Source organism: Heteronotia binoei, chromosome 6, assembly GCF_032191835.1.
Source record: "Heteronotia binoei isolate CCM8104 ecotype False Entrance Well chromosome 6, APGP_CSIRO_Hbin_v1, whole genome shotgun sequence".
Classification (NCBI taxonomy): Eukaryota; Metazoa; Chordata; class Lepidosauria; order Squamata; family Gekkonidae; genus Heteronotia; species Heteronotia binoei.
This window is the reverse complement of record NC_083228.1, coordinates 101397540-101417660: the sequence shown is the minus strand read 5'-3', so window position 1 is coordinate 101417660 and position 20121 is coordinate 101397540. Positions and strand designations below refer to the sequence as shown.

Sequence of the window (20121 nt, the reverse complement as noted above, 5' to 3'; positions counted from 1 at the left end):
AGAGAATGGCAGCACGAGAGACAGGGGGACAGTGGCTTACAGAGAGAGAGGGAATGGCATCGTGAGAGATGGGGACAGTGAAAGAGAGAGAGAACAGCAGCGCAAGAAAGAGGGGCCAAGTGAGACAGCGGCAGACAGACAAGACAGTGAGAGAGCAACTGCCAGATAAGGAGTGCAAGAGAAAGCTGGGGCTGGGCAGGCTAGCCGCTGGAAGGGAGAAGCAGCCAAGCCCCACAGCCCCCCCCCCACAATTTTTCCGCTCCCAGACCCCTTCAGCTAAAATTTTCTGGCCATGGGCATGCTTTCCTTGAAGAAAACAATTTTCATATTTATCTTCAATACAGTGTATAAGATTTCATGGTGAATGCAAATGGCAAAGAGTTATGATTTTTGCAGCCCACTAAGGGTTGCATCTTACAAACTGTGAGCGTAAAAGGCTCCGACACATCCCAACTACAGCTGTTTGGAGGTCTTCTGGCTATTAGGAGAAGAGTGAGGTGACCGATCCACCTTCTCCTTGTGCTTTTTAGGATACAACCCTTAGCATATATGTGCTCAACAAAGCTATGTAAACAAGAACACAAATTAGCATGGCAGAGTTTTGTTTAATAAAACTTTTTTCTTGCATATCTCGCAGCAGGATCGAGGAAAATGGCTGGCAAAGAAATGGAGCAAAAACTAAAAACAGCGGGGGAGAGCAATTTCTGCTAATTTTGCTCTTCTTGATGGAGGCCCCTATGTTGCATTGCATACAGGAGGGAACCCTGAAGAAGATTGATAAAATCCCTTCTGCATAGTTGTGCCATTCACAGAAGACTTGGAGAAATCTGTGTGATCTGAAACTCATTAGTTCTTACAAGGGAATATAACTTCCAAATTATCTTAGCTGATGGACAGTTCAATTCTATTAATAGCTCATGTTCCCTTTCACTCAGTCTGAGAATATTCAGCATAAATAGCACCTGAATAAAGTAATCTGAAATATCATTCTACAAAGCCAGCCACTGCCATGCAACTGCAGGCATTAGACCTTTGGTGTTCAGCATCTCTGCATTAAGAGATGACATGTAACTTTTGTGAAAAATGAATTACTACTGTCTTCTATCTTTTAGAAGTGTTTAGCTGGATGATGCCTAGTAAAATTTCTAACTGCTCCGTCTTTCTGAACAAGAGAATGCCTTCATCATTACCCACACCAATGTCAGCAACTAGAGTACTTTTTAATAACTGTCTCAGAATTTTCAGTACTGTGGATCATAAAAATATTGGATGGAATACAAAAATGGATAAACATCTACAGAACTTACAAGCCCAAAGAATTCAGATTTAAAGGATCACTATTAAACCCACAAGCCACTGCCTCTGGTGGCACTACCCACAGCAAAGAGAAAACTTTTCTCTTAAAAGCTTCAAACCAGATCAACCAAATCTACCTTTTTATATACATATATTTATATAAAATATATATATACATGATCATATCATGTATGTATGCACACACATACATGCATGCAATATGACCATGCAGTAACTGATCTTTCTCATGTACTTTGGATTGTAGTATGGTAGAAAAGCTGTCTACAGCAAGGACCAATACTTTTATTGTGCTACCTTCCTTTTTACTGGATCCACTGAGCCAGCACAACTGCCCATACCTCAAATATGCAATCAGCTTACTACTTGCGCAGGTCAATGTAGGTTATATAGTGTTAAGCATTAAAACTTCATTTTGTTTCCATAGAACATCACATATTAAAACTATTGCCATGATAACTAATATAAGAAACAGGTTGAAGAATAAGAATTAGTACCTTGCCCTGTGCTGAAGATATTATCTAAATTAGCAAGAGCTGCGTATTTATCTGCTGAGTGGAGATTCGGTTTATTCACTAGAGCTTTACTGGCTGAAGTTGTGCTGCTCTGAGAAGTATTGAAGGTGCCAAAATCAGCACTGGAGGATTTGGGGAAGTTATCAAAGTGTGCAAAATTAGTATTCACTGCTCCAGCACTGCCACCTGTAACAAAATAAGTTAAAAATGATGGATATTTCCAAACTTCATGTCTCTTCAAATGCTGATTGTGACTGTGTGAGTGATTTTATTTAAAGGATTATCTCTACAGCCAGGTTTTGAATTGATCAAAATAGGGAATTTGTATTTCCTGACTTCAGAAATACAGCAGCCCCTACATCAAAGCCACACCACAGCTTTGCAAAAGCAGGCGCTGCAACACATAGCTAACTCCAAACAGTTTACATGAATAGCAAATGTTCATTGTAAGCTTTTATTGCAGCTGCAAATTTAGTTAAATAGGAATTCCTTTAATGCAACGGTTAAGTTTCTGATATCAAGAGAAATAATTTAAGCAAATTTCTTCAAAAGCAGAAAGTAAAGGTGATGAATTCCTGAGGGCCGAGTGAATTCCTGAGTATTGATGAATTCCTGAGGGTCAGTTAGAGCACTTCAACCTGTATTTTGGTGCTGAAAAGCAGACTGACTTGCTGTGGGGAAACCACCAAAACTACTCAAATCACTGTGAGGTGGTGTGTTGTGTGTATAGTAATCTTCACACACAACACATCACCCTACAGCATGAGAAACAGCGAAAACTGAAGAGTTTGCACTACTTTATAAATGCATGACACATATTTAGTGCTTTCATCCTTTTAGATGCTAGAGTTCCATTCAGTGGCTGCCACTAGTTGATTCTCTGTACTGCAGAGTATCCTACTAGTAAAGACAAAACAAGAGGGTGTGGGGTTTCTTTCCTTGTGTACCACACATCATGAAGAGAGGCAACTGGACTTTGGACAGAACGTGTATGGCTGTACATCTGATTTAGACTAGAATAAGCCAGAACATAAGCAATCTGAAACATACCAAATGATCAATTAATACATATCTGAATGGTTTCATACCATTAGCCCCAAAGTTATTGCAGAATTTCCCAGAAATAGTAAATTCAATTACAATTTCTGTTGAATTCACAGATACAAAAAAAGTCAGGAATCTTGATTCAAGTGCTACCGAGCTAATAATCTATGAGGTAAAGTGAACTATAAAGCTAATTTACACAACACTGAAAGCAAACAAAACAAAGATGACATTTTAAATGAAATTAGTTTAGATTGCCACTCAGTGGAACTTACTGCGTACAGCCTGGAGAGGGAAAGCAGAAGTAGTAAATTCACCAAAACTGCAGCTAGATGAAAGCGTTCTGAACGCTGGACAGCCAGAAATTGTGTGAGGGGTTAAAGTTAACAAAGGGGAAAAACAAAATTGTAAAAGAAAGTCTTAAGACAACACACTTTAAAGAAAAGGGGAAAAAGAAAATAAGTCAGGCATAGATAAGGACAAGCAGCAATGATAGTCCAAGCAAACATTATATATGACAAAATTAAAAAAAAAATAGCCATAGCCCTTACACATGAAATTTTTTGAAAAAAATGCTTTTCATTAAATGGCTTTGCCTCTAGTAGAATATATTGGAATATGAAAAAAATATTTGTAGTCTCCATTTAATTTAAATATGGTCAAAAATTCTATAATGGCACAAAATGTGACAAAATATTTCATGTGTAGGGATAATTAAGAAACTGCAGTACACCATGCAAAACAATAAAACACACACCACCCACACAAATATATCAAATAAAAGACAGCATGAATGTCCGGTTTCCCCAGAGCTTCAGAGTGTTTGTACTGAGAAAATTAAATGCAGGAAAGAGCTGGAAAATGTTATACACTACATGTCCAGATTAGTTTGTATTAACAGAACTAATAAGGTTAGAGCATTTCTACCTGTATTTTGGTGTTGAAAAGCAGACTGACTTGCTGTGGGGAAACCACCAAAATTACTCGAACCACTAGACTGTCCAAATGCATCAAAGTTTGCAAACCCTGCATTTGCAGAGTTCTGTGCTGTAAATTGCAAATGAACAATACATGTTAATGGTATGTAAACAAAACCAGACTATAAAATGAATCAAATATGGCAGGCTTCAAAGGCAGCCTTACCTCAAGCATGCCACTGAAATAAATGATTACATGAATATGTAGTGTAAGGGGCAAAAATGACCTCAAACGACATCCTTCCATCCCTTAATAGAAATAATTTATGTCAACAGGATTTATGTAAAATAATTTAATTCCACTGGTCTCTTTTATGTCCTAAATTGCCACTAATTTTTAAAGATTAAAATATCTCTGAGCTTACTTTTTGCTTGGACATGCAATAATAAGTACTAAGAACAATTAGATGCCTTTTATTCCTGAAAGCTAAGGGGCAAAACACTAATGGTTTAAGAAAAATCCATTGCTATGAATTTCAATTTATATAATTTGGCAAAAGTATTCCTAGTGGTAACAACATTCTGTGCTGCTACACTGCTGACCAGTATCAGAGACAGGATTGCCAATCAGTTTCTTTATTCCTGCTGGTGCAAAAGAAAAGGCGGGTGGGGGAGAGGGGAGTACAGCAATGATCTATAAAAGCATGACATCACTTCTGGTTGTAAAAACTAGAGATTAGGGAATCCCTGGAGTGATGTGTTGTTACTTTTGGGTACAATCTGAAGTAACATCATGAAGTCACTTCACATTTTTGCTCAATTTGGAGTGAAGAGTGGTGTCAGGAGCTGGGAGATTGCAAAGCATCAAATCATAGCTTCATTAGAATCAAGCCTGTATTGTCTCTAACCAGACTTACCACATTGCCCATCATGGTAGGCAATCAAGACTTGCAGTCACTGGTTCCTTCTTTCTATGCTTCATTACTATGACTTTTCTGCAAACTATAGTTTCCTGCTGCACTCAAACTTGGCCTACACAACAGGACTGTAAACTAGTTTGCTAGCTGGTTTGGAGGGCAAATGCAAACCAGCATTTGCCAGTTTGGATGCAGTGGCAAATAGATCTGAACTACCATGGACATAATTAATTGAATTTGAGGGTGCAGGACCACAAAGCTCATACAACAAGCACCAAATCATGGTTTGGTGTTATGTCTAAACTGAGTCAAAGCAGTGGACCATATGGATTATTGTTTTCAAAAACAGACCTACCATATTATGACAGTCTCAACTTTTTATCAAAAATATTATAGATGCTGTTTTGCAGTTTTAAAAAATTACAGTTAAATCCAAAGTAACCTTCACATTATAGAAACATTACAGAAGTTTGTTTAATGAACAGCATATGAAGTAGCTTTTCAAACAGATGTCATAAGCATTGTATGATATAAAAAAGGTAAAGGTAGTCCCTTGTGCAAGCACCGGGTCGTTACCGCCCATGGGGTGACGTCACATCAGGACATTTTCATGGCAGACTTTTATGAGGTGGTTTGCGATTGCTTTCCCCAGTTATCTACACTTTACCCCCAGCAAGCTGGGTACTCATTTTACTGATCTCGGAAGGATGGAAGGTTGAGTCAACCTTGAGCCAGCTACCTGAACCCAGCTTCTGCTGGGATCAAACTCAGGTCATGAGCAGAAGCTTGGACTGCAGTACTGCAGTTTACCACTCTACACCATGTGGCTCTTACACTGTAAGATCTGCCATGTGAAATTAACTGCAATGGACATATACAAGACCTTGGGTTCACCAGGATAGCTCTTGGGATCCTGGCCTCTGAAAAGTCACTACACTTTTAAAAAGCAGAAATATAACTAAAATTCAGTTGAAGAGAATAATGCAAAAGAAACAAAGAAAAATGAAACTGAAAAACTCCCCTCCCCAATGAATTAGAATCTTTACAATTTAATTGCATCACAACATATGGAATATTAGGCATCTTTTTTGCGGAGGATCATACATTTTCAATAAGTTGGCCCATAACACACCACAGTGAAATTAAACAAATCTGAAATAACTCCTCTTATAAAGATTCCTTGGAATAGCCATTAGGAATCTGCAGCCAGTAGGTTGGCTAGTTAGTTCAAACCAATGTGAAACTCAGCTCCCACTCATACTGTATTTTGGTCCTTGAGAACTGTCAGATCACACCACTGAACCCACAGAAATAAACCTGATAGAGCTCTGATCAGGGTCTACACCTAAGAAATGTATGCTACCTCAGCACTTTGGCCCCCAGCCTCCAATTCTCTCTTGCCTGCCCACCATACTTCTGCCATGAGTATATACAGCAGCCCCAGAGTCCTTCATTCTTGGCTCCTTTTCTCAATTTTATGTCTCCTCATTCACGGTTTCCTTTGGTCCCTGCTTTTCAGACTACTGCAAAGTTTGTCCCACCTCCTTTAGTCATCCCATCTAATAACAAAGCTTCTTAGCATCCTTCTTGAATATCATATGGTCCCCTCAAAAGCATTTCTTCAGGATCTCCTCTGATTAGCATGATATGCCCCAATATGTTGGCTCCTTCTCAGGACTTATTCCCCTCTCTCTTTTTCCTGGTTTCTCTAGCCACTACTTACTCTGTTTCTTCCTTTCAAGTTCATGTCAGAAATTCATTAGCTTTCCTGCCCTCCCAGAGTCTCCTCTCACTTTGCAGCCTAACTTTGATACTAATTCCAACCAAACTAGCTATCTTCTGTTCTCAAAGTGGGCTGCAAACTGCTTTATTCCACAAGCAACTAAAAATTCTCAGCCATTCAGTCAGCACTAGAGACTTTGCCACCTCAAACACAACACAAATTTGATTTTACACAACGAACTGTAAAGAATGCAGACTACAGAGTGGCACATCAACCATGTATGGCCTACTTATCCTTGGATTAAGTAGGATGAATGAACTGAGAACTAGTGCAGCACAAATGGCTCATTGTATGAAATGTGAAGCACTTGTTTTGAACGTTGCTTCTGGAGTCACCAAGTCGCTTCAGGGTATACTCAAAGCTGCAGAGTTCCATCTGCATAGTATGGAAAAATAATGTCCTGCCTTACATAGTTACAAGGATAACTGTGATAATGTATGCAAAGTACCTTGAAAATTTCAATCTCTGTTATCATCTATACATCTAATGCTGAACATGGTCCCAAAGTGGATCAAAAATTCTACTCAATGGAACCATAAATGGAGGAAGGGGGTGTTCCTATAGGGTAACCCTGAATTTTGTACAAACATCTGAAAAGGGAAATCAAAGGTGACTTTTTTCACACAAACATCCAAAATGCACAATTATCTAATGAAGTTGCATCACAAGATCCCACCCACAATTTGGGAGTTGCTTATTAACCCACTGTGTGGGACACAGAATAAACAGTTGAAACAAAGAAGATTAGGGAGAAAGTGGCAGTGGAAGCAAGGAAACTGCAATGGGGAAGAGATATAGCTATGTGTGGGGAGTGACAGCAGTTGAAAGGTTGGGGAGAAAGGGAAGTTGGGCCAGCAGGAGAGTGTTTTCACCATCCTGCAAAGTTACAGATACTCTGCTTATGATTTTACCTAATAATGAATCAAGCCACAGTACTGGATCAAAAAAATCCAAAAAATACCAAAGACTGATGGAGAATTTTTCTACAAGCTTGGGAGAATTTCAGTTTTCAGAAAACTCTGGATTGAAAAACAAACCAACAATGAAGATCAAAACCATCTAGAACAGGGGTGGTCAAACTGTGGCTCGGGAGCCACATGAGGCTCTTTCACACATATTATGTAGCTCTTAAAACCCCCACCATCCTGTCGGCCAGCTTGAATAATAGATTCAAAGTTGCTTTCTTTCCACCTCTACCTCTCCATCTTCCTTCCTGCTCTCAAATGTCTGATGCTCATGTCTTGCAGCTCTCAAACATCTGATGCTCTTGTCTTGAAACTCTCAAACATCTGGCATTTATTCTTTGTGGCTCTTACATTAAGCAAGTTTGGCCACCCTTGATCTAGAATAATCGAAGTAATGTTTGTCCCTCTGAGATAAATGACAACTGAGTTCTTGTGACATTATGTTCTGAGATATGTGGTAACTTGGGAAGTTTCTAGGAAACTACAGTAATACTGCTGATCCTTCCAAGCTTTAGCCAGTCAAAGGCAGAAGGAGAGACTGAAAGGTAAAACGTGAAAGGGAAAAAAGGAAGCAAGGAAAGGTAGAAAAGCTGAATGAGGAAGAGAATTAAAAAGGCTAGGTGGGTAGTAAAGAAGACAATGGGTACTGGGTAGTAAACAAGACAGGGGAGGGAAGGAGGAAAAAATGAAGACTAGAATAACACATAAAGGTAGGTTGAATGGTGGTTCATTCAAGAGGGAGAGGTTGAAGCAAGGAAAGGTGTTAGGCTCTGGAAGCTGTCAGGAGGAGGAAAAGAACAAGCATAGGAAAGGGGACATAGATGGAAAATGAGATCTCCACTGTGAGTCTGCACAAGTACCCCACATAAATGGTAAATATCATTACATCCAACTAGGGATACAGTATTTTCCCAATGTAGCATTTTTTACTCTCTGAAATGATGACTATGTGGAAGCAGAGTAGAAACTGCTAAACAACGAACTGCAGCTAACAGAAGATCCAAAATCACCATGTTAGAATTAACTGCTCCTACTGTCACATGTCAAGTCAATATGAAAAGCAAGCCAGCCCCTTCCACTTAAGACAGCAATGGTCTCTACAACAAAGGGTATGTATGTGGTTGAAGAATATGGCCAGTCTTCTGGAATTTCTTTCCCTATCTGCATATGCTAATAAGATAAACTCAAATAGCTACTAAACATTAAGGAGTCATATAATTTGTTGTAATATAAATTAACCATTCCTTCTGAAGCAAACAGACAGATACACCTTTAATGTACTTTTTACAAACTGAACTAACTGCATTTCTAAAAAATGAATGTTAACTTTCTATTACTATCAAATCCAAGAACAGAATATACTCTTACCTGTATGACTGTTGAAGTGTGCAAAATTAGCAAAATTTGCTGTAGCTGTTGACTGAGGAGCAGGAGCAGCAAATATATCTGAACCAAGGTCACTGAGAAGATCAAACTGTTTCTTTTCTTGTGACTGTCCTTGAGACCGAGCTACAACAGGAGACTGTAAACAAAAAGTTGCAGTTACTAAACATGAAGATACCAATCTAGACTTTTATTCTCAGTGTGAAAAGATAGGACTTCCATAAGCCAAATTACTTTTCACCTAGATATAATGTACCAACTTTACAGCAATGGTAGCTTTGGATAAGATTCCTGGCCCTCTTTGGACAAACTAATGTGATGTTGTAGAACAGAGGTGTCAAACAAGCGGCCTAGGGGCCAAATCAGGCCCCCGGAGGGCTCCGCAAGCATATTACTGTTATCTGCTTCCTTCTCCCTCTCTTACTTCCTTCTGCATCACAACTTGCTTTGCCAGGCTTGTTCAACTGCACAGCAGAGCTATAGAGCAAAGCTCCTCCCCTGGGGAAGAAGTGAGGGAAGGAGAGCTAGCTTTGCCAGGCTCTCTCAATCACACACCAGAGCTACTGAGCCAAACCTCTCTTCCTTTTGTTGGCTGAGGCTCAACAAACCAGTGAGGTGGATTAGGCTGAGTGCATGTGTTTGTGTCCTTTATAAAGTTTCTATCTCCCCTACCTGGCATTACATTTTATGACACACATAGCCTGGCCCGACAAGGTCAAGATCTGGCCCTCATAACAAATGAGTTCAACACTCCTGTTAAGCATTCTATATACTAGGTGACAATGTCAGCAACAGAATGTTCATTAGAGTCCATTCCTGACAGTTAGTGCAGTCAGTCAGTTATGACTAGAAAATCCTTTATACATTCCGTAAGTACAAGAGACGACAAGCAAGGCAGGAAGATTGAACAATGGACAGTTTACTTAATTGGGATGGACATTAATGATCTGTTATTTAGATAGTGCTACTGTATAGTTTTTTTAAATATATATATATATGTAAACTGCATTGGGACTGCTTCTTGTCAAGAAAGGCAACCAAATTTATACACAATTTTTTTGCTTTTAAATCTGATTTTTTCTTCTTGTACACTTCCCTCATTCTCATGGATAGATGAGATTAAAGTGTGTACTAACACATAAATACATGTACAAACATACACACACAGGCTTTGTATAAGCTTAGTTATTTTCAAAGAATTCTGAAGTGCTACTAGATGAGAAATTGTTTCCTTCGAGAGATTATTTTTGAGTGTCTAAGTAAGTCAAAAAGAGATTTGATTGGGCACAGCATTTCTGAAGATTAAAAATGCAAGGAAGAAAGACCTAAGAAAATGACTGATTAGTAAAGGACTTCTTTGTGACAAATGCATGCAACCAGTGAAAACACACGTGTACATGATACAGAACAGTCAATAAAAACAAATGTTCTGTAAGCAAAACCCAGCTAAAGCTGCACATAATATAGCTGTCACATCTTTACAGCAGAGACAAACTCTATGGCAGGGGTGGCCAACGGTAGCTCTCCAGATGTTTTGTTGCCTACAACTCCCATCAGCCCGACAGCATGGCCAATGGCTGGGGCTGATGGGAGTTGTAGGCAAAAAACTTCTGGAGAGCTACTGTTGGCCATCCCTGCTCTATGGTGTTGAGCTCAGAATCACATAATTACAGCTAAAATCTGGGCTAAACTTCCCTCCACCAATAAAATGAAAACTAATTCTAAGATACATCACATAGCATCTCCAACAGGTTGCTTCAACACCAGTGGACAAGACTCCTAAGGTTTTATTTGGAATACTCTTGAGAATACTACCTGTCAATTTCTTAATACAAAATCGTTGTTGCTTTTGTCCTGTTACTCACTTGAGTAGGTGTGCCCTTATTTATGTGCAATGCTGGTGCAGATTCTCCCAGGAGAGATTTAAGTGGCTTGACTTCAGGTGTACTGCTTGTACTACTAGCGGAGGACCCAGATATAGATGCATGGACTGATGCTACAACTTTTGCTTGTTCTGGTGGAACATACCTAGGACAAATAAATGCATTTCATACTTAATACCATTCTTCCAAAATTAACAGAAAGATGACCCAGTGTTGCTATTCCAAATGTTGTACTACAAGCATAGAAAAATGCCTGATATCCTTGAAGCCTACAGCATTCTGAAGCTACAGAGACGTTTCTCATTAATTTTTTAAAAACTATACAGAGACTTTCTGATACATCTTCAAGGGGCAGATGCTTCATACAGCAAGCCATTTGTGTACTGCCCGGCAATAATAGATCAACCCTTGCTATTTAAGCATATTAATGTTAACAGATGTTTCTAGCAACCTCTGACAACCAACTAACCCTATCATAATAAGGACAAGGGAGAGAACAGGCAGGATTCCAACAGTGAATAAGCCCTGACGTTGGTGTACAAGTTTCAGTTATTTAGAATGAATAAATAAGTGATGGGAAATAAGCCATCTTCCTGCAAAGCAGCCAGAGCAGACAAAATAGTGATGCAAGTACCTTGTACTGAACACTGAATTCTGTTGCTAAATATACTACTGTTTCAACTTCTATTTTGACAGAGATTACGTCTCTTATTTTACTAGCCAAATAAATCATATACTGACCATCTTTTCTTTTCATATTTTTCTTGTAGAAATTCCTTGACCTTTTGTGGGTCCCTGAAATCTGGAATTGCTGATGATCTATCATCGAATAATCCTAGCCAGATCTGTTTACACACCTTTTTGATGGGGGGAAAAAAGAATACTGTTTAAAACTCTTTTGATCTGACCATTCAAGAAATATACACAGCAATTAAAGAGATTGAAATAGATCCTGTTTTTGCATACCATATTTATTTCTGCTATTATTATTATAGTCAACGACCCGCTCCAACTGACTAAAACTATTCAAGTTAAGCTCCTGTTAAAATAATAGAAAATGTGACAAAAAATCTATATAAAATTACATAGTAGAAATAGAATATAGAATAAAGAGAATAAGAATAGCTGTTTAGATAAATTAATTTGTACTACTCATTTCTAATCCCAAGGCTATCATAAATCCTGATCTGCCAAGATTATAAAAGCATTTAATAAAAAAACAAATTAGATACTTAATGGAAAAGAATATTAGCATTTAAACATTTATATTTTTAGTCCAAACCTGAAATAAATTCTTCTGTATATAGAACACATTTCATTATTCGATTTAGTGAAATATATATACCCCACCTTTCCTCAGGGCTCAAAGTGGTTTATATATACCCCATATTTCCTCAGGACTCAAAGTGGTTTATACATCACAGTTCAGATATCCACTCCCCCACAAAATGTCTGCAGTTTTGACCCTATTACTAGCCGTGGCAAAGAAAATGGTCTTCCAGAGCATCCTGAATATCGCCTCCTCATGGAGTTTGTACCACAGAGTGAAAGTTCCAATGGAAAAGGAATGGGATCTGGTTGATACCAGGTAGGCCACCTTCAGTACAGGAACAGCCAAGTCAGCACATGGGAACAGTATGGGAAAGATGGTCCTTTAGATATATGGGTTTCCAGGGCACTGAAAGATTTTAAAGATCATAACCTGGAGGTCCTTTCCAACTCCATGATTCTAACCAGCACTTTTGATTTGGACTCAGAAACAAACTGGTAGGCAACTAGTTTAAGATGTGCAAGATATGCTCCCACAGACTAGCCCCTCACAATCAGGCTGCCACATTCTGAACCAGCTAAAGTTTCTGGGATATATTTACGTGTAGCCCAATGTATTACATTACAGTAATACCATGAGATTACAAAGCACAGATCAGTGTGGCCAGATCAGCTGCATCTAAGGATGGACAGAACTGGTGAACCAGACGCAGCTGCTAGGGCACTCCTGGCCACTATGCCAACTGGTTTTTCAAATAACAAGACTAGCCATGACCCCCTCCTCTGAGATTTTAACCTGATCTGCAAAAGCCAACTCCATTCCATCTAAAACAAGATGATCTGATCCTTCCAAAGCACCAAACTTCTCAACCAGCTTTACCTCTGGATTCAAATTCAGTTGGTTCTACCTAAATAACCTATCTGCAGCCTCAAAGCATTGGTTCAGTCAGTATACCACAGTACATAAACATCTGAAAAAACCCAAATATTTATAATTGAAAGATATCCTGTCAAATACAATACAGGCTAGACATATTCCCTAAACAACAACAAAAATGTTGTTTGAAAACTGGTTAGGGTTACAGTTTTCTAGGGCATAGCAAAAGTGCAGAAAAGTAATTTTCAGGTGACTTTTAGAAAACTGACTGTACAAAGTTTTAGAAAGCTTAAAAGCCTGTGAACTATTTTATGATAAATGTCTTTGTAATATTTACATTGGTCCTAAATTATTTACATTTTTATAAATTAACCTGTGCACCAACACTTCTTTCTACAACCCAGTTCTAATACACTGCAAGTTTTTGATACCGCTAATATGTCAGACAGTGAAATAAAAAAGAAAGATTATTTCTACAAATATGAACAGGCAACATATGAACTGACTTAAAGTCAATTCCATCAGGAGTATTTTCTTTTACTGACTCCTCATGCACACAAAGCAGTATTCCAACATTTCTTCCATGTCATTACTGATAAAACCATGTTCCCAGGAGCAACACTCAAGGAGATATTTTGGTGATATTTTTGCACCCCTGAATAAGACTCAAGTTCTGACAAGGTATAAGTACCAAGACATGCATCTTAGTATCCACAGTTCTTTTTCATTTTCTGGATCAGTGCACATTTTTTTTGCTGATCCTTCTAATTGCTCGATTACATTTTCTCTTTCCTGACTTCCAGTAAAAACTCAACCTGAATAATTAGTAACATTTTGCTTTATGTTTAGCTAGATGGATAACATGCTTAGAATGAGGAGAGGCAGGAACAGTTTCCCCAAAATGTTCATTCTTTGTAGCTTTTAAAAACAAAACAAGTAAATTCATTGGTATAGATCCTACCAGCTTTCCTGCTAGATCCCACCCAGCTCCCACCTTACAGCAGTCCTCAAAATAGTTTTTGTCCATACAGGTCTCATGATGCCTGACATAGCCTTCCTTGTGATTAAGATGAACTTCTCCCATTTTTGCCCACAGAAAAAAATAGTAAGAACTCATAATGAATAAAAAAGCACTGCCATCTTTGTGAATCTGCTTACACCCAACAGCTCAACTACCACATTCTCTTTAAAACCCACTCAGCCAACAAGGCAGCAGTCTCATCCAGCGAATAAAAGAACATTTTTGGGGTAGGCCCCAAGTACTTCAAAGAACTGCAACGAAATCTAACCCTAGTTTAATTTTGTGTTGGTTCTTATGTACTCCACTGCTGCATGGAGGATTCTAACAGGAATCAAAGCCAATGTAGTGGGAGGCACTTAATATCGATGTGGAAGATACAGAGAATTAAGCATATGTACAGCACATTTAGCTCTATGCCTCTGCCAAAACGGAATACATGATTTCTGAATTTGTATTTAGTCTAATATTTTCATTTTGAGGCTGAAGGATTGCCTTGTCTGATAATACATTTTCCCCCCCTTGAAGTAACATTTCAAACAACTTTGTTTCTGGCATGAAGTTTTGCCAACATATATCACTATCAAGAAAATAGGAAAAGAGCAGTCACATCAAAAAGAGTAATAACATCAATAGGAAAGAATATTTTTTAAAGCAAATTGCTATACACGATTCACAAGCAGCAAAAGGCTATGCAAAGAACAGTGGGGAGGAGATAGAAAGGCGATAAGCAGTATATGCTGGGGAGCGCTTGAAAACAAAGAAGACCAAGTAGAAGTTCTAATTAATGTGAGAGACTACAACTGACAGATATAACTGAATTACTATGGAGAGGGACAATGGTATCTATTTCGTGTTCACTATATTATCGTCCTACTATTAAATGCAATGGAGATGGAATATTGCACTCAGACACTTTTTCACTCAGCACTTAACAGCAATAAAACAAATGAAGATTCCACTAGGGTCATCCTACTAACACAAAGTGGGCAGACAGCCGGAAATAGTTTGGCTGTCATAACTCCAGGCAGGCATGCACAGTGATCTAGTTTTCAAATTTTCATTTTAGATACTAAATATCAACAATGATATCTAAAGCTTAAGAAAGTAGGCTGTTACATGTTGAAGTTAAAACAAAATGGCTGTTCCATTAATTTCAAACCCTAGCAAAGAGTGAAAATTTATATTCACTCTTTGCAACTAAACAATTAACAATGTCTTGATTTAAATACGTTTCCTTGTCAGCTCTTCATATATTTTTACAAAGACTGATGGATTATGGATTTACAGCTACTCTGATCTTCAATGGTAGATTGGGTGAGAAGCTTGTTCTTAAAAAGCTATTTTACAATACATTAATCTCAAACTCTAGAGGCTGCCTATCTTCCTAATATCAAAATCAGGCACCTGTAGTTTTGAAGTACAAAATTAGCTAAATTGGTAAGTATCATCCTAACACATGTGAGCATCTCCTGCTGAAGACAGTATATGACCTGCTATGAATATTAATACAACATCTTCTACTAACTAATGTTTTCTAAAAAAGAGATTTCAGCTTTAATTTAAAGTCAGAAAGTAGAATACAGATTTTACAGGTAGGCACATACAAGCTATACTGATTTCCATGTTTCCATTCAACTCATGCATATAACTTTAGTAAAGCAAACAGTTCCTCATTTCCAAGTTCTTAGAGAACAACAAACCAGCTGCTTTCAAAAGCTCAAAGAAAGCATGTAAGTTCATATATTCCACAGAAATTAGTCTACTCCCACATAGTATATATCAGGTGGCTGGGTTTTTAGAAGAGTATGGCAAGTAAGTAAAAGATATGGAAAACTGAGCAACGTGTGAAAGGATACCTTAAGAACGTATCAACAGAAATATAGTATCCAGATCACGTGAAGTGATGGTATCACTTTGCTCTGGTAAGACCTCACCTGGAGTATTGTGTTCAGTTTTGGGCACCACATTTTAAGAAGGATATAGATAAGCTGGAACGGGTCCAGAGGAGGGCAACAAAGATTGTGAGGGGTCTGGAGATTAAGTCCCATGATGAAAGGTTGAAGAGGTTGGGCATGTTTAGCTTGAGGAGGCGGCTGAGAGGTGATATGATCATCATCTTCAAGTACTTGAAGGGCTGTCATGTAAAGGATGGTGCAGAATTGCTTTCTATGCCTCCAGAAGGTCGGACCAGAACCAATGGGTTGAAATTAAATCGAAAGAGTTTCTGGCTCAACAATAGGAAGTTAGAGAGGTTTCTCAGTGGAACCTTCCTTGGGAGGTGGTGGGCTCTCCTTCTTTGGAGGTTTTTAAATAGAGGCTGGATGGCCATCTGACAGGATGGGGAGAGGCTGGATGGCCACTGTGCAGGAGGCTGGACATCATCATGATGATCATGATGATGATCATCATCATCATCATGATCATCAAGCTCGACTGATTCTGACCAAAGACTGTGGGGTTCTGGCCTGTCAAAACCAGGCCTGGGTAAAATCATGATGAACCAAATGCTGCTAGTTTATTACCCTTTAGTTGCCCCCCTTTCCTTTATGACTGGTAACTGCTGAGAACAAAGTAATCAGCGCCTTCCCAGAGGGCCTTCCAAGGGAGGAAGATTCGCATAAGAATACAAGGCCAACAGGCTTGATAACTGCCCTGGGAAAGTATCTTTGTATGTGTGAATGTTCCTCTGCTCCCCCCCTCCCCGTAGGAACCTCTTTGAAGTGTATCTTAAAACTCTTGTATCAATGTATTGGTTTCATTCCTCTCAAGCCAAGGGCTTGAGCCAAAGTAATGGTCTATCAATAAATGTAGTCTTAGTATCAATTTTGACTCATCATTGAATCCGTCTACTTGACAATCATCATCATCATGATCATCATGATCATCATCAGGAGGGCACATGTTAGACTTGGTCTTCGCGGCGGGAGTTTCAGTGGACGATATTACTGCTGAAGCAGTGCCATGGTCGGACCACTATGCCCTCAAGGCTCGTGTGGATGTCCCACCCCAAGCCTGCTTAGGCGGCGAGCGTATTTTAGCTCGCCTACGGAGCCTGATGGATCCGGAACGGTTCCTGATGGCTCTACGGGACCCCTGGCCTCCTGGCGACTCTTTAGATGATCTGGTGGAGTCTTGGAATGATAGACTCTCCAGAGCCATTGATGAGATCGCACCTAGGCGTCCTCTGCACCCTCGTCCAAAGCCAACACCTTGGTATAACCAGGAGTTGCGGCAATTAAAACAAGGGCTCAGACGACTAGAGAGGCAATGGTGGCGTACTCGAGAAGAAGCTACTAAAACATCTTATAGAGAGTTTATGAGGTCCTATGAGATGGCAGTCAAAGCCGCAAAAAAGACATACTTTGCGGCTAGATTGCATCTGCAATTTAGCGCCCAGCACAATTGTTCAATACAATTCGGACTCTTACAACGCTGCCACAAGGCAGAACAAATTCTAAGGAATTGGAGATCAGCTGTGAGGCTTTTGCGAATTGTTTTGCAGATAAGATCGCGTCACTCCGCCGCGACTGCCCTGCCATATTGGAAAAAGTATGTGAACCTGAGGCCTCGTGCCTGTCTTTGAATCATATTCTGGATGGTTTCGGTGCTCTCAGCCTGGAGGAAGTTGACAGGATCCTCCTATCTGCACGCCCTACAACTTGTAATCTGGATCTTCATCATCATGATCATCATGATGATGATGATCATGATGATGTCCAACCTCCTGCACAGTGGCCATCCAGCCTCTCCCCATCCTGTCAGATCATGATGATCATGATGATGATGGATTTATATCCTGCCCTCCACTCCGAAGAGTCTCAGAGCGGCTCACAATCTCCTTTACCTTCCTCCCCCACAACAGACACCCTGCGAGGTGGGTGGGGCTGGAAAGGGCTCTCACAGCAGCTGCCCTTTCAAGGACAACCTCCGCCAGAGCTATGGCTGACCCAAGGCCATGCTAGCAGGTGCAAGTGGAGGAGTGGGGAATGAAACCCGGTTCTCCCAGATAAGAGTCCGCACACTTAACCACTACACCAAACTGGCTCTCTTGGAGGTCCCTTCCAACTCTATGATTCTAATCATGCAGACTGTGCTGTGTTTGCCATTCAGCCCAGGTGAGTTGTATGCCATCAAAGTGTAGCTACTGATGCACCTGAATGAGCTGCACAAATTGTGTGGTAGGAAATTGTCTTGTGGTTGCTGCTGGACCTGGCACCAATGAGTCCTCCCAGAGTGTGAGGAAGGGGAGCAGGGGCAGACTGGGAAACCAAAATAGCCCTGGAAAGGACACTGCCTTCTCCATCTCTCTCCTACCATTAATGACAGAAACCAAGGTTTGAAGGCTGGAAATACTGCCTTGGTTGCCTAGCAATGCCTACACCGGCCACCAAGATCTCAGAGCAAATCCACTTCTTATCATACGTCTGCTTCCCTTAATTTGGGGGAAAGTTAACCCCCCTCCCCAGTTAAAAAAATCAGATTTTTTTCTGTAAACCTTGGACTTTTCTCAGGTTTGTAAAAAGATATGTCTCTTCTGCACAAGGCTCCAATCTATAGATTTCAATGCCCACAGATGGGACCATTAGATATACTAATTGTTCTCTTCTGTTTCTCATTGCAAGCCTACAGTATTTCAGCTACATTATGGGTTACACATGCTGTGAGCTTTCAGTTACGGTATCTATTACAACATACATCAATAGATCATGGGCCCATTCTATTCCAGTCATGAGGAACACTGACCAAAATTTTACTCCATCAAATTACTTCTAAGCATTAGAATTCCCCAAACATCATAGAGTTCTTATCTTGGCCCATTTTAATATTCTCTCAACTGCTCTTCTTGAAGGGAGATATGTATGTACCCCATATGCACAACATCTCTGTACCTGTCAGTCTGGTATGATAAAAACAATCAAACATGTCCTTTTGTACTGTCCATTTTACAAGGACATCTGGAATATGTATATCCAATTACATCCAAATACTTAGAGAGATCCAACAATTTTTATGTTACTCTTCTTCTCACTGGCTCTTTTAATGAAGCCACCTTTAAGGTAGCAAGATTTTATGCACTGGCATGTTCAATATGAAAACAACTGGTTTAGTATTTTAATAATTTTATCATTAATTGCAGGTATTCTGTACAGAACATCTGCTTATATATCCAAGGTGTATCACGCTTGGTTGTTTTTTTACTAGCTTATCATGGATCATAATAAACTATGAATGTATGTACAACACATATCTATGGGAAAATGAGTTCTGAGTTCCAAACACCTGACTTCTGGAATGGAAACCATTTGCAAGTTGGGGACTTATTGTACAGCAATCCAGAACTATACAGTGTGTACCAAATGAGGAAGCACCCTATCTGTAATTCGAGCACTACGTTGGCCATTTTATTTTTACACTCTTTCCTAATAATCTGAAGAATGGAGTCTGCCTTTTTGACCACTACCAACACAAGCTGACATGTTCATCGAGCCATGTTTAAAAACTGTTTGTAGATCAGCCTAAGAAACAGTATTGCACAAGTTGTGTAAAGAATGCATGTTCATTCATAGTACATAGAAGACCAATTACAATGCAGTGTTAGGGACTTGCAACATTGGGATTAAGCAATAGAACAGAAGTATAATATAAAAGAAGCATCACAGGGAGGATTTAGAAATCATTTTCCTGTGCAAGCAAGTTATAACTTGTGTTTAGTAATTTACTACTTCCACTTCTCTTAGTGATGAATAATGTATTCTTCCTAGAAATGTAAGTCCTGAAAACATTTAGTCAGCACACTTTTAGGAACTCTAAAAATCATGTATCTAATCTAAATAAGGTCCTAAATGTGGATCAATAAATCCACAAAAGAAAGCGGTTAAAAACAAACAAACCAGGGCTTGCAGAAAATGTTAAACACTTCAAAATAAAACCCAGGTATTTGTAAAAAGGCCACAAACTACTGAAACATCTGCAGTTGTACAGACTGACTTAAGCATAACCAATCATAACTGAGATCATGAACACCTTTTGGGGAGCTGTTTAGCAACCCCTACAACATTGGCTATAAAGTGTTATAAAGGCTAGGAAAAGGTATCTGGAATTGACTAAAGGGAAAAGTTGCCTTGCTTCCACTGCAAGCCATGCTGAATTAGTTGGCTAGTGGCAGCGGCTGAAAGAGCGAGAGGAATAAGGGCAAGCAACCAGCCAACAGATGCAGTAGGTGGTGGCAGCTG

At 39.4% G+C, this 20121-nt stretch overlaps 1 protein-coding gene across 20 annotated transcripts in view; it reads right to left on the bottom strand.

The window, feature by feature from the left end:
- Nucleotides 1-20121, bottom strand: part of AGFG1 (ArfGAP with FG repeats 1) — a 43804-nt gene that overhangs the window by 7048 nt on the left and 16635 nt on the right. For 8 of the 20 annotated variants that reach the window (XM_060242225.1, XM_060242226.1, XM_060242227.1 and 5 more), the window contains exons 3-8: nt 11463-11578; nt 10704-10866; nt 8824-8977; nt 3801-3920; nt 3149-3223; nt 1812-2015 (exon numbers count right to left, since the gene is read on the bottom strand). In XM_060242225.1, coding sequence (XP_060098208.1) covers nt 1812-2015; nt 3149-3223; nt 3801-3920; nt 8824-8977; nt 10704-10866; nt 11463-11578 — 832 coding nt within the window. The remainder of the gene's footprint in view (nt 1-1811; nt 2016-3148; nt 3224-3800; nt 3921-8823; nt 8978-10703; nt 10867-11462; nt 11579-20121) is intronic. The other 12 variants (XM_060242229.1, XM_060242231.1, XM_060242232.1 and 9 more) reach the window with 3 other exon arrangements.